This window comes from Hemibagrus wyckioides, linkage group LG29 (assembly GCF_019097595.1).
Source record: "Hemibagrus wyckioides isolate EC202008001 linkage group LG29, SWU_Hwy_1.0, whole genome shotgun sequence".
Taxonomy (NCBI): Eukaryota; Metazoa; Chordata; class Actinopteri; order Siluriformes; family Bagridae; genus Hemibagrus; species Hemibagrus wyckioides.
Window position 1 is genome coordinate 18,345,933 of NC_080738.1, and position 23,667 is coordinate 18,369,599.

The 23,667-nt window shown below is 36.5% G+C and overlaps 1 protein-coding gene and 1 long non-coding RNA gene across 2 annotated transcripts; both read right to left on the reverse strand.

The window, feature by feature from the left end:
- Window positions 1-17,964: 17,964 nt before the first annotated feature.
- Window positions 17,965-18,491, reverse strand: LOC131349086 (uncharacterized). The gene is made up of 3 exons (XR_009204040.1): window positions 18,445-18,491; window positions 18,216-18,353; window positions 17,965-18,049 (listed from the first exon to the last, which is right to left on the reverse strand). It is a non-coding gene; the product is annotated as an uncharacterized LOC131349086 (long non-coding RNA).
- A 57-nt stretch (window positions 18,492-18,548) lies between these two features.
- On the reverse strand, window positions 18,549-19,376 carry odam (odontogenic, ameloblast associated). Its single transcript, XM_058384564.1, has 2 exons — window positions 19,002-19,376; window positions 18,549-18,848 (listed from the first exon to the last, which is right to left on the reverse strand). The coding sequence occupies exons 1-2, from the start codon at window positions 19,026-19,028 to the stop codon at window positions 18,549-18,551; spliced, it is 327 nt and encodes a 108-aa protein (XP_058240547.1). The 5' UTR covers window positions 19,029-19,376.
- Between the last annotated feature and the right edge of the window lie 4,291 nt (window positions 19,377-23,667).

Genomic DNA, 23,667 nt, shown 5'->3' on the forward strand with positions numbered 1-23,667 from the left:
TTGGAGAAGGTTGTCATTGTTGTTGTTGTTGTTGTTGTTGTAGTAGTAATAGGGATAGTAGGAGGGCATGACTTGTCCTTGGTTGTTCTGGAGAGAGAGAGATGGAGTTAGAGCAGTTAGAGTGGCATTAAAATAATCAGAGATAATATACAATTAACGAGACACAAGTCCATGCAGATAATCAGCTGTGTTACAGACCTCGTTACTGGATGAACGCTTCTCTCGCTCATGCTCATCATCGACCTGCAGAAATATTCATTTTACTGCAGAATTTGTAACATGAACTGACCAATAAGAAGAGAAGAACGAAGCAGATCTTACAGGAATGGCGCTGATCAGTCCAATAAGACACACTGCAATCAACACAACCTTCATGGTTCCTCTCAGATTCTCTGATGATGACAGTTTGGTTATAAAAAAAATCAATAATAATAATAATAATAATAATAATAATAATAATAACAGATTCAGATATAGAAGACATGTCTTACGATTAGAGGCAGCTAGCAAACAGTGAATATCAGTCCTGAAGTTGAAGTAGTGGATGCAGTAAATGCCTGAGGACCTGCTTTTTAAAGAGAATTTCAGCCCCGACTGACCAATCAGTGACACCGTATCTCCTCTTCTGGAGTCCTGTTTAGTACGCAATGGTGCTTTTCTGTTTTTTCACCCGATTTGGCAACCCGAGAACATGCAGTGATTCACGCTGGTAGCTTTACTGCAACTCTGAGGGTGTTTAGGTGAATTTGGGTTACACCTGAGCAAAACAAGTCATTGTGAAACAGTCATGCTGCACATACCTGTGCATGTGCACAAGAAAGGAGTTTTAGATCTGATTTAGCTAAACAGATGATGGCCATGGAGGATATCTGGAGTACATGTGAGGTGGTCCTTAATGCTGAGGTTGGAGAAGTGGCCAGTGATGAGTCACGGATACTTTGAATTTCGATCATGACCACATGGGCTACTCGACTCCATCACTCACAGTCTGGTTATCATGAGCACTGGGTTCTCTTATATCCCATGGAGGAGAACGATCACTACTGTAGTGTCCAGGAGCTTGATTGTGCAAAATCAAGACCAAGTCTTTAGCATGGTCAAGATCACGATGAAGATCAAGGTGAAGGTCAAGGCCAAGGCCAAGGTGAAGACTGAAGATTCTCAAATCTTATTTCAGAGCCAAGATTGTATTATAACTATTTTGTATCATTTTGTGCAAATATTTCACATTTTGCTTCAAATATTTTTTTAATTTGCTTTATTTATTTCCCAAAAGAAGGAATGACCTCTTGTCAAATTCCCTACATGCAAAAGAAAGAAAGAAAAAAAGTAAAGAAAGAAATGTGTGTGTGTGTGTGTACTGTCCTACTCCATGCTTCAGACCTCACCACAGGATGATCTTCTCTCTCACTCATCCTCATCACTGACTTGCAAACACTTGAATTTTAGCACAAGGGAAGAAAAATCAGAACCCAATCAGTCAAGCCATTTTTTCCAAATGTTGACAGTGAAGAAAACAACAAGGTGAAAATGGAAGATCTCCAGCTGCATGTTAGTGGAGCAATCAGCACTGGGATTATTCAGATGGAAAGAAAATGACTTCATGCTTTACACCTTATTTGGCAACAGGAAGTCAGTAAAAGAAAAGTGGAAGAGTTTCAGTTCCACCTGAGCAACCAAGCTCTTGTGAAATGTGTTTTGAAATCCAGCATGAATATCAGCTCTGAATCGTATTCTGCATGTTTCAGTATGGCACAGGATTTATTCTGGATTCTCTTCCTGACGCGACCCTCCCATTTTATCTGGACTTGGGACCGGCACTGAGAACTAACTCTTCAGTGGCTGGGTTAGCGACCTGTCCGGGAATGAAACCTGGGCCATGACAAAGAGAGCGCCGGATCCTGACCCTGGACCACCAGGAGACCACTCATGATTATAATAATAATAATTCCATTTCATTCCATATCACAGCTCATAAACATCACTCCTCTACCACCTAGTGGCTGAGCCGGAAAACTGAGACTGTGGCTGTTTTATTCATTTATTCTTATTTTTTATTATTATTATTATTTCATCAAAGAAACACTTTATTGTTATAAATATTTTATTAAACTAAAATATTTATAAAATAATAATATTAATATTAATTAATATAATATAATATAAATTCAAAGCCTTGATTTAAAATAGATCAAAGAATTTTCAGAAGTCTCTTTAATGTGTTGATGTGTTGGTTGTGTTTAATTGCCTTCTTTAGATTTGCATAATACATAATACACAAAAAAAGAAAATATTTATATGTAGTGCGTTCATCTAAGTTTCGCATATTACTTCATAACAACACAGCAAATCAGACTGATTTCAGATGCTTTATTTAAACCACATTCTCATCCAATTATCAAGAACATAAAAACACACCGGTTTATCTGTCATGACTGGACACATATGAATCACATGCTTTTAACAGGAACCAGGATACTGAAAACTAAAAGCTGGCATTTTTTAGAACAAATCCACGGCGAGGTTTAGCGCTGAGAAGGAAGAGGAGGAGATGATGTTGGAGATGTTGAAGCAGGAGCTTGAGTAGGTCCGAGAGCTGAGAGAATGAACTGCAGAAACTGACGAATCTGTTCCTCATTCATCTGCCTCAGTAGAGGACCAAATGGCCAGCCCTACAAAAAATAAATAAATAAATAACAATAATTAAAACATAAAAAGCATAATCTAAACCTAAATCTCTGTTTTTGAGCTTTAAATGAGAGAGAATTTATGAAGAGTAAAGGATTGCACTCTTGGCAAACCTCTTCAGAGTTGGAGTCGAGAGAGCGTTCCTCACGATCATGATGATTTCCAGACTGAAAGACATGAAGATGGAAAATAAATAAACAAATAAATAAAATATGAGTCAAATTCACTACTTACAGATCAAAAAAATACTTACCTGGACAGCCAAAGCCAAGCCAAAAAGGCACAACAACCAGAGTGCAGTCTTCATATTTCTGGAAAAATCTGAATGATAATCAGAGTAAAGAAGCAGGACCTCTGGACTGCAGTGTAAATCAGATGCCTTCTCTGATGTCTTATTAAAGCATCTGAACCCATTACAGGACTTAAATATGATGAGGAAAGATAATGACCACACATCTTGCTCCATGTTTGGCTATGAGAAATTTCCACATCTGCAGACTGGTGAAAGAGAGATAATACCAGCTGTCACAAGGCGTGAAGAACAAAAGCTGGAGCTTTACAGATTTCTTCCGTCTGCGGTTTGTTCGCGTGCAAACACTGATCAGTTCAATAATTAAAACAACATTTCAAAATAAAAACAAACAAAAGAAAAGTCTGGAACACATATACATATACTCCTATTTCAGGTTAATTTTATTTTAATTTTATATTTGATTTCAGTTTTTTTTATTCTCAATTATCTCAAAATGATTTTAAATATGATCAAATTAAATAAATAATAAAAAACAAGACAGAAATAGAAAAATTATCTTAAAAATTATTTTAAAAATGATCACATAAAATAAACAATAATGAATAGGGAAAAATTGGAAGATTATCTTAAAAATTATTTTAAAAATGATCACATAAAATAAACAATAATGAATAGGGAAAAATTGGAAGATTATCTTAAAAATTATTTTAAAAATGATCACATAAAATAAACAATAATGAATAGGGAAAAATTGGAAGATTATCTTAAAAATTATTTTAAAAATGATCACATAAAATAAACAATAATGAATAGGGAAAAAAATGGAAAATTATCTTAAAAATTATTTTAAAAATGATCACATAAAATAAACAATAATAAATAGGGAAAAATTGGAAGATTATCTTAAAAATTATTTTAAAAATGATCACATAAAATAAACAATAATGAATAGGGAAAAATTGGAAGATTATCTTAAAAATTATTTTAAAAATGATCACATAAAATAAACAATAATGAATAGGGAAAAATTGGAAGATTATCTTAAAAATTATTTTTAAAATGATCACATAAAATAAACAATAATGAATAGGGAAAAATTGGAAGATTATCTTAAAAATTATTTTAAAAATGATCACATAAAATAAACAATAATGAATAGTAAAAAAGGAAATACAGTAAAGTAAACAAACTAAAACAACAAATATTCCAGTAATCCACAACTAAAATACAGCAACTGTAAGCACAGAGCTTATAATTACATTACAATTACATTTTTTTTCCATTTTCTCCTTCTATATTCTAATAAAATGGTAATAAAACTCTTTTAGCCAAAGATTACACCTTTTGCTTATACTGTTTATCTGTTTTATGATCTGAATATAATCTGAATATAATCTGAATATAAATCTGAATATAAATATACATTGAGTTTCAGAAATTTAAAAAAAAATCCTCAATTCTATCAGTTTTCCTAATGGACTTTTCTTCATTCCTCACCACTTCGCCATAAAGTGGCTGTAAATAATAAATAATAATTCAGTAAATGAGATTTGATTTAGTGTGAATGTGTTGAAGACATTGAACTCATTTCCAAGCTCAGCACATATATATGTTTTTCATAATTATTACCCTCTTCACGTATGTTTGGTCATGTTTTCCTTTCTAAGGCAACAGTGCGAGTTGCTCAATGATCAGTATAGAGTATAAATAGAGAGACAGAAGCAGGAGACTGAGATGAGAGAAAGAAGAGGTAAGTAACTTCCAACATCTGTGTGAGTTTTGAAATTCAGTTAAATGAAATCCAGATACTGCTTGACTTTGAAGGGTCAAATTAAATCATTAAAAGTGACTTAGATTAGAATTTAATTAAAAAAATTAAAAAAAGGAAAAGTCTTCAAGAGTCTGGAGACTTGTTAACTGTATGTAAAAAAAATAAAACAATCTTTTTGGCTTCTATTTCCAATAAGCAATGTCATTTTATTTAAATATCAGATTTTACTTGATCATATCATGTCTTTAACGTGTTTTCACAGCAGAAATGGACGTCCTGGTTCTGGTTGTGTTATTGTTTGTTGGGGTGATGGCCCAGGTGAGTAAAACTTTTTGTTGCTTTTCTTAAGTGCACATTATAATTAAAGAGTTCTTCTGGAAGTTCTTTAGTTCATATCTAAAATGGGTTCATGTGGGTTATGTTTTGAGAAGATGGGCATAAGAGGAACAATAGGTTGTGTGAAATAAAAATCAAAAACATAACATGAAAATAAAAGTTCTTACATGCTTTACTTTACTCCTTTAAATCTACAGCCAGAAAATGGCTGGCATCAAGGTCAGCAAGGTCCTGGACCTATGGGTGGAGGATCTGGGCCAATGGGAGGAGGCTTTAGACCAATGGGAGGAGGCTCTAGACCAATGGGAGGAGGCTCTGGTCCAATGGGAAGAGGCTCAAGACCAGTGGGAGGAGGCTCTGGTCCAATGGGAGGAGGATCTGGACCAATAGGAGGCAGATCTGGACCAATGGGAGGAGGCTCTGGGCCAATGGGAGGAGGCTCTAGACCAATGGGAGGAGGCTCTAGACCAGTGGGAGGAGGCTTTAGACCAATGGGAGGAGGATCTGGGCCAATGGGAGGAGGATCTGGGCCTATGGGTGGAGGATCTGGGCCAATGGGAGGAGGATCTGGGCCAATGGGAGGAGGATCTGGGCCAATGGGAGGAGGATCTGGGCCAATGGGAGGAGGATCTGGGCCAATGGGAGGAGGATCTGGGCCAATGGAAGGAGGATCTGGGCCTATGGGTGGAGGATCTGGGCCAATGGGAGGAGGATCTGGGCCAATGGGAGGAGGATCTGGGCCAATGGGAGGAGGATCTGGGCCTATGGGTGGAGGATCTGGGCCAATGGGAGGAGGATCTGGGCCAATGGGAGGAGGATCTGGGCCAATGGAAGGAGGATCTGGGCCTATGGGTGGAGGATCTGGGCCAATGAGAGGAGGATCTGGGCCAATGGGAGGAGGATCTGGGCCAATGGGAGGAGGATCTGGGCCTATGGGTGGAGGATCTGGGCCAATGGGAGGAGGATCTGGGCCAATGAGAGGAGGATCTGGGCCAATGGGAGGAGGATCTGGGCCAATGGGAGGAGGATCTGGGCCTATGGGTGGAGGATCTGGTCCTATGAGTAGAGGTCCTGTACCAATAGCTGGACAACCTTGGCAAATGAGAGAGGGTACTGGGCCAAAGGGAGGACATCATAGGCCAAAAAATGAAAGTTCTGAGATAATGGGAGGACATCATAGGGAACAGAATGACAGTTCTGAGCTAATGAGAGAACGTCAAAGGCCAAAGAATGACAGTTCTGGACAATTTGGTGGAAAAGGTTCTCGGCCTCCAGTTTTGGTGAGTTTCCATAGAACACTGTACAGATTCATGACTTTCTACAGCTTTTCATCTGAGCTGGGTAACGTTAACTGTCATAAATTTGCAAAAACTGACACTCAGATGTACCTCTTTAACAGCCTGCTCAAATGAAGGCATCAGAACCTGACCCAACCGAAGGACCATTTGGTAATGAGGACTCTCAAGGAGAACCAGACTTCCCAGAATGGCAAAGAAATGTAAGAGGGTTGAATCTGAAGGAGTTTCCACAGATAATCTGATTATTAATTTCATCTACAGAACTTCCTCTTTAACCGAAGTAACTACATGAGCGAAATGATTACAGTTGAGTCCATGCTGACTTTGGGTTTAAATATAAATACAGATATGAATATCAGGAATGCTTAGCAGATCTTAAAGATCATTTGGGAAAGTTTGTAATCATGTGTGTTTACTTAAACCAGAGACTGGCTCCCTAAAATGCTCCAAAAAGACAGACTCCCAAATACAAAATCAGTGGAAACTAAATTAACATCTGATGCCAATATTATGGACAGGATTTTGGCTCTATGAGGCCTTCAGATTATGCTGCACAAAGAGGAGGACCACATGGAGGACCACATGGAGGACCACATGGAGGACCACATGGAGGACCACATGGCGATGGAAGACCATTCAAGGTAAGCTAATGATTTTACCAATGTTAATATCTTATGAAAAGATATAAATAAACTGTTTGCTCTTTAATTAAATTTACTCACATTCTGTTTCAGCTGAACACGCAGTTCACCCCACTTTTCAAGGTGAGATATTTGTGAAAAGTTCTAAGATTATATTATTACACACATTATATTATTACATCATTATTATAGTGATTATTTATCTGTAATAATCGCTCTGTTATGGCTTCACATGTAGGTGGACAACATCACACTGCAGGTAATTATGCCATTTTTTACTTATTATTATTATTATTATTATTATTATTATTATTATTATTATTATTATTATTATTATTTCTATTAGCTATTTGAGATACATACAGTTTACTAAAATGTTTTTTTTTTTTTTTTACATTTATTAGGGTCTCAATGTCACTCCTCCCCTGAAAGAGGTAATTAAAAGTAAAAAAAAATCTAAACTATACATAATAAATAATAAACTCTTCATAATAATGAATTTTTGCATTTTTTTCACAGGGGGAAAATATTTTCATCTTACCAACAGTAAACACTTTTATTTATATTGTTTTATGAATCCATGCACTTTAAAAGTAATATATATTTTTCATTATAATTTAAAATGACCGTTGTTTTTTATTTAATTCTCAGATCCCGGGATTGTCGCAGGTAGCAATGTCTTTCCATTTCAAGCAAAAAAAAAATTTCACACTGACATTATTATATAAAGAAATAAAATTATGTATTTTTTTCCCCAGGTGGATGCTGCTGCCCCTCAGGAGTATGCGGTATTTAGACTCATTCCTTATTTCTATTTACTTTCAATTTACATTCCACTCAAATGTCTGGATTGATTCCTAAAATTCTTATTGTTTATCATTATTTTACAGTATGGAGGCATGCTTGGAGCTCAAGTAACACACACACACACACACACACACACTTCATTATTCCTCTTTATTGCTTTATTAATGCATTATAATGTTCAAATCATGAATAACTCGACGTTCCCTCTGTACTCAGCCCTATTTGAAGATCGCCTACAATCCCAACACTACAGTAATTAAAACCCTGATTAAAACAATCTTTATCATATTTCTGTTTTTGTGAATAAAAATCTAACAGCGTTTCTTTTCCAACAGCAAAGATTCTCATTTGAATACGGAGTTATGCAGTTCGTAAGTAATGACTCGATAAGTTACAGTAGCTACCTTCCTGTCTGTAGTGTTTTTTTTTATTATGTATTTATTTATTTATTTATTTATTTAATTTTTCAGGCTGAATCGGGGAGTAATGAGGATGCAGATATATAACACGAAAGACAAATCTACATCACACACGACATCAAGGGTATCTATCTATCTATCTATCTATCTATCTATCTATCTATCTATCTATCTATCTATCTATCTATCTATCTATCTATCTATGTTTGTATTTGTTTATTTTATTTAATCAGTTGTTTATCTGTGCTGTTGTTGTTTGTTTACAGGAGAACACACACCCAGTGCTCACTGATCTTTACAACATTAATAACTTTAATGATGTTTGGGATTGTGTGTGTGTGTGTGTGTGTAGATGTGTGTATGGATGCAATAGGCTTTTTACTGAATTAAATGCCTGTAATAATTAATTTTTAATCATTCATTAAACACGTCAGCATCCACACCATCATCTGATGTCTTTATTTCTCTTTTGAGTCTCAATAATTCAATTCACTTCACTTTTATTTGTAGCGCACTTCTAACAAAATAATTCCTGACTCTCTGCACTGTGACTTAACACATGCACTGATACTGCCCAGCTCTATGAACCTTTATAAACCCCGACAAGTAGAACAGGTCATAAAGGCATCGTCCAGCAGCTAAAATGAGAGTTAAAGCTTCTCTAGTTCCTCTAAAGCAGCAATTGTCTCACAGCCCAAAACAGCACAGAGCTCAAGATAAAGACATCTCAGAAAATGGGTTTTATTTGTACACAAATCACTCACTCACACCTCTTCTGCTCAAATAAAGGCACACATTTATTACAAAAAAAATTGAGACAAATCAGAACTATATCTTCTGTTTAGAGGAAATAAAAATAAAACTCATTCATCCAAAGAATACTAAGAACTCATAATATACACTATATTGCCAAAAGTATTCGCTCACCTGCCTTGACTCGCATATGAACTTAAGTGACATCCCATTCCTAATCCATAGGGTTCAATATGACGTCGGTCCACCCTTTGTAGCTATAACAGCTTCAACTCTTCTGGGAAGGCTGTCCACAAGGTTTAGGAGTGTGTTTATGGGAATTTTTGACCATTCTTCCAGAAGCGCATTTGTGAGGTCACACACTGATGTTGGACGAGAAGGCCTGGCTCTCAGTCTCCGCTCTAATTCATCCCAAAGGTGTTCTATCGGGTTGAGGTCTGGACTCTGTGCAGGCCAGTCAAGTTCATCCACACCAGACTCTGTCATCCATGTCTTTATGGACCTTGCTTTGTGCACTGGTGCACAGTCATGTTGGAAGAGGAAGGGGCCAGCTCCAAACTGTTCCCACAAAGTTGGGAGCATGGAATTGTCCAAAATGTCTTGGTATGCTGAAGCATTCAGAGTTCCTTTCACTGGAACTAAGGGGCCAAGCCCAGCTCCTGAAAAACAACCCCACATCATAATCCCCCCTCCACCAAACTTTACACTTGGCACAATGCAGTCAGACAAGTACCGTTCTCCTGGCAACCGCCAAACCCAGACTCGTCCATCAGATTGCCAGATGGAGAAGCGCGATTCGTCACTCCAGAGAACGCGTCTCCACTGCTCTAGAGTCCAGTGGCGGCGTGCTTTACACCACTGCATCCGACACTTTGCATTGCACTTGGTGATGTATGGCTTGGATGCAGCTGCTCGGCCATGGAAACCCATTCCATGAAGCTCTCTGCGCACTGTTCTTGAGCTAATCTGAAGGCCACATGAAGTTTGGAGGTCTGTAGCGATTGACTCTGCAGAAAGTTGGCGACCTCTTCGCACTATGCGCCTCAGCATCCGCTGACCCCGCTCCGTCAGTTTATGTGGCCTACCACTTCGTGGCTGAGTTGCTGTCGTTCCCAAACACTTCCACGTTCTTATAATACAGCTGACAGTTGACTGTGGAATATTTAGGAGCGAGGAAATTTCACGACTGGATTTGTTGCACAGGTGGCATCCTATCACAGTTCCACGCTGGAATTCACTGAGCTCCTGAGAGCGACCCATTCTTTCACAAATGTTTGTAAAAACAGTCTGCATGCCTAGGTGCTTGATTTTATACACCTGTGGCCATGGAAGTGATTGGAACACCTGATTCTGATTATTTGGATGGGTGAGCAAATACTTTTGGCAATATAGTGTATATCTTTATATATAAAACAAGTCTCACAAACTTTCATGACCAATCCCATGACTCGAATGTGTAAAAAAAGGCACTTTTTGTTTTGTTTTTTTAATTGTGGCTCCATCAGAGAGAACTCTATATGATTTGAGCAGAAGAAAGAATCCAAACTGGAGCACAACGCTGTAGAAAACCAATCACTGCTTACTCTAAAAGCTCTAAAGCTTCTCTTATTATATATATATATATATATATATATATATATATATATATATATATATATATATTAACTATTAGAATTTGTGTAGTAGTTTTTCACATATTTACCAAATACTAAAAAAATTTGCACAATAACGTTTTGTTATTTATTATATTTATTATATTTATTTATATTGCACACTGAACTTTTGACTTTATTAACATTTTCATTACATTTCAGTAGCTGGTGTATAATTAAAATAATAATAATAATAATAATAATAATAATAATAATAATAATAATAATAATAATAATAATAATAAAAATGGAAACTATTTTTTACAGTGAAATTAACTATAACAAATAGTCTGAGATGATTTATTTATTTATTTATTTATTTATTTTCAGTTTTATTGTATATTTGTTGATTACAGAATTTTTGATCATTTGAGAATAAATTCTGTATCCAGATGCTGAGTTTTAATAAACACTCTTGCTGTAAGAGTAAGAGTAGCTCCAAAGCTAACGGTTGTTTGTGATGTCTGAATAATTATGGGGGAAATTATTTAATATAGATTTGTTTATGCTTCTGAATCAACATTTTTTGCATCAAATCTTTGTTTTAATGCATATCATTTATTTGCTTTGGTATCATTATAAACCCAGGCCTGGAGGTCAACTTTGTCCACCAGATGAAAACGGTAACCTTTGACCAGTTAATTAATCTCAACGAGTCTCACCTCTTTCTCTAATTAGGAGACACCTGTTACTCACTCCGAGCTCAGAGCTCTCAGAAATTCTGTTTTCTCACTATTTTCTTCTTCTTACAAATCATAAATAAGAGACAAATATTTAGACTTCTTATTTATTGTCTTTATTATTAATCTGTATTCATGAGTTAAACTATGAGATAATATGAATAAATGTGTAGTGTATAGACTTTAAAAGGCCAGAGACGAATTTAACAAACAAACAGATGAAAAAGAATTGATCAAGTTTCTACTGACAGCAGTAGCACAGTTAGCTGTAATGTATAATGACTGATGACACAAATTTACAGTAATGTTTTCAGGATCTAAAGCACACATTTTACACATCTCAATAAATCTCTATATGGGGTTGTGATAAATTTTCACAGGACTGTGATGATACACAAGTGTTTAACTGTCAAAAAAATAGAAATAAAAAAAGAAAAACAATTATTTATTATATTTAATGAACTTGCTTTTTTGTTCTAGAGGTTTAGTGTGAAGGCTCTGAGATGGTGTGAAATGAGAAGTAGAGGAGTTTGTGCTTTAATTCTACTGGCCAGAGTTCTCTGGAGCTGGAGTTGGAGGTTGAGCTTGAGTTGGAGGTGGTGTTGGAAGCGGAGCTAGAGTTGGAGGTGGAGCTAGAGTTGGAGCTAAAGTTGGAGGTGGAGCTTGAGTTGGAGGTGGAGCTTGAGTTGGATCTAGATTTGGATGTGGAGCTAGAGTTGGAGGTGGAGCTTGAGTTGGTGCTGGAGCTTGAGTTGGAGGTGGGGCTTGAGTTGGAGGTGGGGCTTGAGTTGGAGGTGGAGCCTGAGTTGGAGGTGGGGCTTGAGTTGGAGGTGGACCTAGACTTTGAGGTGGAGCTTGAGGTGAAAGTAGAGGTGGAGCTTGAGTTGTGGGTGGAGCAGGTCTGAGTGTTGAGAGAAATTCCTGCAGCAGCTGACGGAGCTGATCTTTGGTCAGAGTGTTCAGTAAAGGAATGAATGAAAACCTCTGGAAACACAGAACAGGACACAGAAAGTAAAAAAAGCTTCAGCTGTAGCTCCTGATCTCAGAACCTGGACATCATATTCCTAAATTCTAATCTAAACACCTTCCAAGTCACTCAGAGACTCTGGAGATCAGAGCAGGGTCAGGTCTGACTGGCTGTTGAATCATTTCAATAAACAACATGAGTTTCTGTAAGATTTCTGAGATCTCAGGTGGTCAGAGATTTCTAAAGTTTTCTGTATAATTTTATTCACTTTTCCAAACCTCATCGGAGTGGGAGCTGGAGAGCGAGCGAGGATCATGATAAGGATCAGCTTCAGGCTGAAACACAGTTCATCAGAGAATAAATAATAAATACACAAATACAATGATGAACAAGTTCAGAAATATAGAATAAGACCTACCTGGAGAGCCAGGGTCAGGACCAAGAGGCAAAAGAAACAGAGTGGGATCTCCATATTTCTGGATTTTGTTCACTGAAGAAAATCTGAAATAAAGCTGAACGTCAGTGTAGAAGCTTCACACAGATGTACAGATTTATTCTTCTGTCTTGAATTAATTCCGAAGTGCGATTTAAATACGATCAGGATCCTGACCTCAACATCTGATGGACACTGAGAGGATTTACTGATTTCCACAGATGCAGGTTGCTGAAATAAATCAGTCGTAATCATCAAGGTGTGTTTATAAAACGCCTAAACACTCAGGAATTACTGTTGATGAGTAAGAAATAAAAATGTGTGTGTGTCTGTGTGTGTGTGTTGCTTCCAGCTAGCCATAACGTATATTAGAAGAATTAGAAAATCAGACTTTAATGTAAGTTGGTTTTTTTGGAGGAGGTTAAATAAATAAATAAATAGTGAACATTGTTGATGGTAAATTAATTAATTTAATGTTAATGTTAATTTAATTAAATTAATGTTTTTTTTCCAGTTAAGCAAATCTAACATTACTCACAGCCTGACTTCTTTTTTCCAGTATACTTAAACTACTTAAAAATGTCAGATATTCAATACATACAAATTATTAAAAAAAAAAAAAAACCTTTACAAATGAATAATTTTAAAACCAAGATAATCTATTTAGAAAAATACAAAATAACCTCAAACATTCACTAAAGATGGATGGAATGATGGATAATTAATAATTAATTAATAATTAAAATACTACTACTACTAATAATAATAGACACATTTTATGGTGATATTTTCTCAGAATTTACAGTCAAACCATTACTGAATTAATTATTAATTTGTTTATAGAAAATAATAGCCTGAAGCATTTTTATTGTTAATTTATTGATGATAGAATTTCTGATGATGTGAGAATAAATTCTGTCTCCAGATGCTGAGCTTCAATAAACACTCCTGAGAGCGGAGACGATGAATCACGAGATTTCAGGGAGATTTCAGCTGCTGTAAGGGATTACACCCAGAAACACACAACACATACACTCCTGAACACACACACACACACACACACACACAGAACTGTAAAATTTCACCACAATCCACCACCTTTAGATACACAAAATAACAGACAGAATATGAAAAAAATAAAGATAAACTTCTTTATTTTAAAAATAAAGTTCTGTATTTGTCTTTGAAAGGAAAATGTAAATAACTATCAGATTTTATTTTTCTTTATTGCTGATTTTTAACATTATGAGATTGAAATAAAACAAATAAAAGATTATGAATCCTATCTGAGCACTTTTACTCTTTTAAATCATATTTATTTATTTATTTATTTATTTATTAAACAATAATTATTTAACTGTTTAATTATACATTTAATAGTAATAATTATTATTTTTTACATTTCAGAATTTAATCATTATTATTATTATTTATACAGAAGCTGCATATTTGAGTCTACAACCTTGCCTCAAAGTGTCTTAAATCAAAAATAAATAATAATAAAAATATATATCTATAAATAACTTACACTGGAAATTTTTTTTTTTTTTGCACTTTTAATGAATGTTGGGGAATCTGAGATAAATTCAGGATGAATTCAGAATATTTGTGGTTGCTAATATGTAAATAATTACAGAGAATGAATAGAATAAAAATATCTAAAATGCTGTGAATATTAATATGATGAGGATAAATCATAAATCTGTGCTTCTGCTGCTATATGTCTTTTATATCTAATATGTTTATAGATCTATGATGAGAAAACAGTGCTGATTTAATTTCATTATAAATTGAGTACAGAGCAGAGACGTGGAGGTGTGGCACTGAGCTTAATCCGTATGACTCAAGATCGTTTTTAGACAATTGTTTGTCGTAATAATAATTGGACTCTCAAAACATCTTCTTGAGTAACATCAGTGGTTGCCCAACCATCAGCGGCAGAGTATTAATACAGCATCCGGAGCTGAGACGAGATCGAGAGAGGGATCGAGAGCAGGTACGAGACTTTCTGACGCTAAGGAAGCTGTTATCTCAAGGCAAGGATGAAATTCCTGTGTGTGCTGGTGCTGCTGGTCGCTGGAGTGACTGCTCAGGTGAGTAAAAACATCTCAGTTGGTCAAAATGTGCTGATCTATCACAGGGGTGTATTCATGGTGGTATCAATATAGCTATAAATGCTATAAAAGTACAATGTTTTGCTCATCTGTAATTATAATAACAATCATCAGTTACTTGGTGGTGGAAGAAGAATAAAATTGAATCTCTGAGATGAAGAAATGTTCAGAAACCAGGAAGCTAATTGAGCTCTCAGAACCTCCAAAGTTCCTGGTGATGTTTGTCCTTAGTGCTGAAGTTAATCAGTATTTTTGAACAGGGCGAGGGATCTCTGAAGCCTTCAGACCACAGAGCAGGGAGAGGACCACATGGACCTGGACGTCCTCCTCACGTACGTTCAGATCATGGCAGGGTTCCTCAAGGGTTCTTTAGCTAGTTACTGGTTAAAAAAGTTCTCCATTCTGAACAGGAAGCTTGTTAACTGTTTGATAAACAGAAACAAATATGAAAGAAGCGTCACTGAGCTGAAGAACCCTTGAGGAAGCTTCCCTGTAACAGCATCATTTCAACTCTCATGAACTTTCTCTTTATAAATCTGGTGTAAAAAAGGTAACGCTGATGTTTTTCTCAAATCTCTTCAGGGAGGCGGACGTCCTCGGCCTCCATTCAGACCACCAGGTTGCGACATGCTGCCGTGGGGAAAACCATTCAACCCCAACGACACTGTGAGTTTCACACAGAAGATTAAATCAAACATTTATTTAAAAATCTTTAATTTTATATAGCAATATAAATAAATATATAAAATAAATCAAATAAAAAATATTCAAAGTTATTATTATTATTATTATTATTATTATTATTATAAATTATATTTTATTATATTTTATATATTTACAAAAAATTGTTTTATATATATTTTTTAAATATATATTTTTGCTGTCTCAGCTTTTGTTAACAAACTGCTTATTACTTGCTTATTATAGTCTTATTACAACATCTAATCCTACATTATTTTGAGTATTTATTATTAATAATATCAGTAGTATGTAACAGATGATAACAGACAGAAACATGTTTTGTGTTACAGAGCAGCCTGCAGTTCACGCCCGTGTTTCAGGTATGAGCTTCATCACCTCACCTTCATATGAAAAAAAATATGGTATAATAATTATGATGTAATGAATCTGCTTCTGTCTTTACTCATGACTTTTACACGCTTCACATACAGGCTGACAACGTCACACTGCAGGTACTTATCTTACGTATCTATCTATCTATCTATCTATCTATCTATCTATCTATCTATCTATCTATCTATCTATCTATCTATCTATCTATCTATCTAATCTTATTTATTTATTTATTGTTTATGAACAAATAAATACTTATCTGATCAATTCCCTTTGTTCTAGAACACCAACGTCACTCTGCCCATCAAACAGGTAACACAATAAACTTGTGTATAAACTCTAATAACTCTAAATATAATAATTCATCTTGGATCATTCTTTAACGGTGTGTTTTATTTCTCCAAACAGGGAGAGAGTATTTTCTTCTTACCTTCTGTAAGTTCAGCTGAAGTAAACATTATTATCATCAAAAGTTTCACAAAAATACCAAATGTTCTAGATTTGCTTAAATAATTTAATGTATTCTAAAATTCTACATTTTTAGTGTAGAGGACCTCCGCCCAAGGTAGACGAAAATTTTTACATCCTTAATAACTGTGTTATAAATTCTACTACTACTACTACTAATAATAATAATTGCTCTTTTTATAGCATGGCAGCAAGCCTCCTCAGCCTCTGGTATTTAAATAATTACTGAATTAAACATCTCTATTTTTATTCGCATAAAATGATATACATAATTGCATTAAATAAACATTAGTTAACTTAATAAATGTTATTTTTTCTTTCTCTCCTCAGTCCTACGTGAAGATTCTCTACAACTCCAATTCTACAGTAATTTTATTTTTATTATAGATTTACATTCAATAATATTTTAACATTTAGATTTAGAAATTCTTCCTCTTTATGATGTTAATCTACACTGTTTTTAAAATAAAAAATAAAACATCACACTAATCACACACACACACACATACTGATTTGCTGATTTTTTTTCCCCAACAGACTCCATTTTCTTTTGAATTCGGCGTGACTCAACCAGTAAGGAATAATTTATGATTTTAATGACCGATGAATAAAGAATGTGTCATTCTGAATTTTTTTGTCTTTCTTCTGATACACAGCGCATGTCATCCATGCTGGTGAGTAAACATGATGATAAAATTTATTTAGCTTTGTATTTGTAATATTCATGATAATTTTAGTATTATTTTAATTAATTAATTTATTTTTATTATATTATTTTATTACTCATTTTAACTATTATAATTATTATAATTATTATTACTACATTAATTTTAATAGTCTTTTTTTACAGTTTTATTTTTTATTTACTTTGCTAATTGTATATTATTATTATTTTTTTTTTTTTTGTATTTTTCAGGCTGGATCTGAGAGTGATGAAGAAACTCTGCAGTAGAGATGAATACACCTTCACTCACTAATGTACAGCTAATTTATTTATTTACTTTCGTTTTTATAAATGAATCATTTTCCTGCTAATTATTTTCTGTGTTGTTTTTATTACCAGGTGATCACATGACCTGAGATTACACCTCGTTATATTGTAGATTATCAACAACAAAAATCTTTTAATGCATTTAATGAGTAAGAAAAAAACCTAATGAAGAGATTGATTAGATGAGGAGATGAAGGTGGTGATAACGAGATTCTTCCCTAATGACTGAGTTTTCTTGGCTTTATACTCTGTACTGCTGATTTCCTGATTAAACTCATCTGTATCTGCATTCACCTGTGTTCTGTGTTTACTGTCTGGTCTGAAGAAGAAATGACGCACATGTGGGTTTAAACATTAGAGTCTTTATTATCAGTGAATATGGGTGATGTGTAATAAAGCTGTTATAACAGACACACAGAGAAAAACGCTGCAGGCTTGGTGGCCTTCACACATGAGCGTGATGTTGTGAGATGTTTCATCTCTCACGCCTACGGCTGGAAAAATGGGAATGCCGGATCCTGAACAACAAAACAAATCCAAAATGACTTCCATTACATTATGACATACATATAATACTGCTGTGTGTGTGTGTGTGTGTGTGTGTTTGTGCTTGTTTTTACCCCCTCGACACCACGCCCAGGACGGTCCCCTCGGTTATCAGGGGGCGGAGTCATGCGCAATGGCTCCAACACATTCACTTTATTCTGAAAAAATGAGAGAAATAACTTGAGAGCTAAAGCAGAGCAGCTGATTGGTTGGTTGCTGTATGACATCATCATAATGCATCACTTTATTTAAGACTCTTCATGTATCAGATTTATGAACAGTATCTTATTTCCTGTGAGCGGATTCAGGAGCGCCGTATGTTACCTGCACAGGCTGAGGGACCTTTGTGGGTCTGACGGGGTTCTGATTGGCTGCATTCTGGACTGCTGTGTTCTGATTGGGCAAGGGTTTAAGAAACGTGTTTCTTTGAGGGAATCCGTAACTCATGTAATAGGGAAAACCCTGAGAGGAGAAACACAAGGGTTAATCTGATCATCTGACTGAAATCTACATAAGAAACAGAGATTATTTATACACACACACACACACACACCTGTCCTCCTGGTACCTGAGGGAACGGGATGTACTGAGGAAACACCTTAAAAAAAAAAAATCATTACAGATCTGCTCTGCACCTGAAATCCACCTCACAGTTCTTTAAGGACATGTGAAAGAGGTTCTAGATTCTAAGACGGTCAGGGTTCGAGCTGAAACCTGCTTTAAATGAAGCATCTGTACCTGGAAGGGGTCCTGGCTGTTGGGGGGAGGGGCGGGGTTGTTGGGATTGATGGGTCCTGTAGGCTGCTCCTGCTGATAGGAGGGAAGGATAAATGAGGGTAGGTTCTGCTGTGGGGGCAGGAACGGTCCTGGAACCTGAGGACCGAGATTTAACACCTGAGGAGGCAGCAGGAGCTCAGGCTGAGACTGGATCAGGAACGGAGAGAGAAATGGAGAACCCTGAGAGAAACGAGGGAAAAAACATCATGAAATACAATGAAGAAAGTGTGAAAGTTTCTTTCTTTCAGTGAGAAAGAAAGAAAGAAAGAAAGAAGAAAAGAAAAGAAAAAGTTTTTGTAGATAATCTGGAGGTGTAAGGTGTGTTTTATTTACCTGAACCTGTGCTTGTCCCAGTCCCATCCCGGTGAGAGTGAGTCCCGGCAGACGCACAATCTACATACATCAAAATCTCATTAGCATAAAATCTTCACAACAAACACCAAATATAAATGAATGTAAACTCTTCAGGGATGAAGACCTCATTACTGTTACTGGCAATTATTCCCAGCTGCTGCCGGAGGATCTGGAGAACAGGAGAAAGAGTGGATGATGGCGTGATGGTTACGGAAGTCATAAATAAATCAGTGCAGTTTCGCAAAAATAAAATTGATCAGTGACGTAGCAGAATTAATGCTAGTTCCTCTGTAGCTGAGTATTCACCTCGAACTTCACATCAAGTTTAATTCATTTCATACGACAGCAAATTTACTTTTTCTTTCTCTTGATGTTAATAACGAGGAACATCTCCAGCTTCACCTCTGACACTGGAGACTTCTTCCAGTAACTTCACCACATCACTTTAACCATCACACACTAAATTGGGACGAGCTGTTGCTCAGTGGTGAAATGTAACAAAGTAAAATTACTTCGTTACAGTACTTAAGTGATCATGGCAGTTTGAGAGTTATGAGAGTTTTTGTACTTTACTTAACTTTTACTTATAATTTTACCCCGATACATTTTCTGTTCGGCATTTTCGTTACTTACTACAAAAAAAAACCTGCGTCCAAATTTTGCGGTAAAGAAAGTTTGTGGTTAGCAAAATGGCCTGTTAAGTGCTCTCAGGAGCCTAGCCAATCAGAAGCCTAGCCAAAACTTTACAACAATGGCACGTCGCGTAAAAGCGATGCCCTTGACATGCAAGAAAAATTTTACTGTAGAATGTAGAAGTCGGACCGGGTCTCGTCCAAAACCTCCATTGCTGTGTGTGTTGTGGGAGTTCTGTATGCAGCAGCAGTGAGCTCCGTATTACATTCCGACCCTCTGTTCATGACTGTAACGTGTGAGTAACTGCGTGTGTGTGTGCATGCATGGAAAAAGTCCAGTAAACAACGTTAACACACTCAGCAGTTTACGTAAGTCTGCTATTACACAAAATATCTTCATAAACAAAGCTCAGAAAATCAAGGAGACTCACAGAATGATGTCAATTCATCAGAATCTCCGTAACCCTTGCACACAACACCACTGAAAACGGTGAGTTTTGGAAAATCTGCTCTTTGGAAGGAGTTTTCCAAAAGCTCCATTTTCAATGACCTCAAACTGCATTAGCATGTGGACGAAAGGTCAAAACACAGAAATCTCCCTTCTTAAAAATCCCCGGGTTCGAGTGGACATGGCCTTAGTTACAAGTGCACATGTATGGAAACACTGATACTGTACACTTCATTACAATACAGTTCTAAAGGCCTCTTCTCTTTCTTTCATGCAAGTCTTGTTTTTTTGGTGCTGCACTTATTGAGAAGTTTAAGAAAGAAAGCAATACAGAATAAAATTCATAATTCTCCAAATTATCACAGTCTTGCTTTTTTATTAATTTACTTCTACTTTTACTTTCCATACTTGAATACATTCATGAAAATACTACTTTTGATACTTATTTCAGATACTTTAAGACTTTTACTCAAGTAGAATTATAATGAACTTTATTATATTTTATTATAGACTTTAACTTTTACTTGAGTCATTTTCTAACAAAATACCTTTTACTCAAGTGTGCCTTTTGGGTACTTTATACAACACTGCTGTTGCTATAGAAACGACAAATGCATTAATATAAACCTGCGCTACTGTCATAGCTGCTGTTCTAGAAAACTAATCAACTCCTTCTGACCAATCAGAATGCAGGATTTACACAGTGGTGTAGAAATAATAAAAGAGATAAATATTAAACACTCACCGGAGCTGAGGAGCAAAAGCTGAGAAATACCGCTAAGAGTATGATGGTCTGGAGCTTCATGGTGTCTGACTGTGAAACAACAAAACACCAAGAAGTGTGAGATCGAATGTCCGAGTCACAAATCTCAACAAGCTCCTGAATTTTTATGAGTTAAAATAAAAAAAGGACCAAGAGCCCAGAGAAGCTCAGGGAATCAGGAGCTCAGAGAAGCTCAGAGAATCAGGAGCTCAGAGAAGCTCAGGGAATAAGGCTCATACCTTCACTGTGCAGCAGAGGTGAGATCTGTGAGAACGTTGCTCTGGCTTCGGCTTTTTAAAGTGTCTCTGTGACATGCTGAGGCACCGTGTGGTCATGATATCATCACACGCTGATGACTTCACCTGACCCAGGAGCTGAGTGGGATCTGAAGGAGCTGAAACACTCACACACTTCCACAGAACCTCACCGCTGCTGAAGAACGTCTTCACTCTTACTCATGACTGTCTAGTTTTGGTCACGTGATGTCATGGCCCTGGTTTTAACCCAGCTGCTCCGTCATGCTCCTATTTTAACTGAATCAAAGCCTCGGCATGTCAGTGATCGGAGTCTGGCGTTACTTTAATGACCATGTTGAGGAGGAGGAACTTCCTGAGCTCAGCGTTCTGCTTAATCTGCGTTTAAACCTGACGTCTGAGCTCCGTCTCATTACCAGCTTTTCTGACTGGGTGAAAGATGACCAAAAACGAAGACGAGAGCTGATGTTAGAAACTCGGCCAGTTAATATGCCACTCGGCTTCTTTATACCTCACTGACCGTTTGTCTGAATTAATAAAATATTAAAGAGAAGCAGCTATACAACACAAATTTATATTAAGACTCCTTTCAAATACAGTTGCTATAGCAACAACTCATTCACATAAATTGATTTAAATAAATTATTCATATGCTGAAGTAAGTGTTCATGTATCATGTATGGAAGGAATCTCCAGTGTCTGAGGTAAAGCTGGAACTTTTCCCACTTCTTCAGGACAGAAGAGTTTTTATTCTGTGCGGTTTAACAATTTCTTGCATTTTTTTTGTCTTAATAACTTTAGCAAAGAAGGAGAACCCTAACTCTAACCATAACCACAACCATAAACCTAACACAACTCCTTCTTTTTAAAATGAACTTGGAGCCTGTGCTTCCTCTGCTCCATTGGGAGTGGAGATGAATATCTCCTAAACCTAACCCTAACCCAAGCCCTAACCCTAAACCTAACACAACTCCTTTTTAAAACGAACTTGGAGCCTGTGAAACTGTGATTTATTGCATTACATGTTTAAAATGTCATAAGAAATACATAGGGGAAACAAGAAACACAATTCTAGAAAGATTACGACATTTACACAATCACCAAGAATAAATAAAATAGGGAAAGTGTCAATCACTTCAAAGAACATGGTCCACATAACCTCAGAATTACAGGAATTGAAGCTAACTTGGTCCGGACAGACAAGCAGAGGAGGTGAAAAGAGAGGCAGTGGAGACTCAACACGTGGATTCCCATGGGACTCAACAAGAAAGGTGATTTCAATATTTCCCAAAAGGTGAGCTAAAAATTCATAGATTAGCCTAGGCCAGGTCGGGGCCCCTAAACCAGGGGAACTAACAGATCACTAACATTATCTTACAATATTTCCACGGTGGAGGTCAAGACCAGGCATCCCTAGCAAAATGTGAAATGTGGAATTGTAGTAGGTCTGAAATTTGAATTTAGCACTTGTTTGGGATTGAAAATAGCACTTCAAACTTAAGCTCTTAAGGTTCAAGGGATGACTGGTCTTGAAATCCTCTTTGGAAAGAATCTTGTTCTTCAACATTAGCACTTATATTATCACTATAAAACTTACAGAGCCCTAACTCAGCCCTAACCTTAACCCCATCCTGATCCCAACCCTAACTTCAACCCTAACCCACCTCTAACCCTTATGCCAACCCTTATCCTGACCTAGGTCCTACCCCCAATCCCGGATAAAAACAACCCCCCTGGGACAGGACCCCTGGACCTGATCATGATACAATAATTGGACACAAGGGGTGAGAGGTGTTTTTGTAGAGAGAGCCCACGCCAGTTAAAAAAGCTCATCCAGAGCCATATAAGAAACAACTAAACGTGAAACCCGACCATAACCCCAACCGTAATCCCAACCCTAACCCTAAATCCTAACTCTGATCCCAATCCCCCATTTCAAATATAATTGCAACCCCAACCTCAGCCCCAACCCTGACCCAAGCCCCACCCCCAATTCCTAGAAAAGGTACTCCCCTGGGATGGGATCCCTGTGCCTGACCATGTTAGATAACTGGGTAGGAAGGATGATAGAGGGTTTTAGGGAGCACCTGCGCCAATTAAGCTCAACAAGAGCTTTTTTTTAAAAAACTAAATAAATTGATATAAAACCCAACCCTAACACAACTCCTTTTTAAAATGAACTTGGAGCCTGTGCTTCCTCTAACCCTAACCTAACCCTATACTTAAGTTGGGAGATCCAACTACAACTGGTAATGGGGTTACTACACAGGCACATACACAGCTACACAACACTAACACCAACACATTTAACAAAGCACTTACAAAAACATATTATAAACTCGTACAGGCCACACACCACATGGACACAGTAGAGACCTCCATCAACACTAGCATTCTAGGCAAAAAATCAATAATAACACAACTAACTGGATGAAACAAAACATGCACATATTACAAGAACATTACACTCAAACAATCATTAAACTTATGGAACACATTTATACATTTCAAGAATTGGAATGGACAGTGGCAGTGAAATGGGAAAAAA

Coding starts and splice junctions, on each gene's coding strand:
- odam (XM_058384564.1), bottom strand. CDS start 19,028: ATGGGACTGGGACAAGCACAGGTTCAG. Junction 18,849..19,001: donor TGGGACAAGCACAGGTTCAG/GTAAATAAAACA, acceptor CGTTTCTCTCAG/GGTTCTCCATTTCTCTCTCC.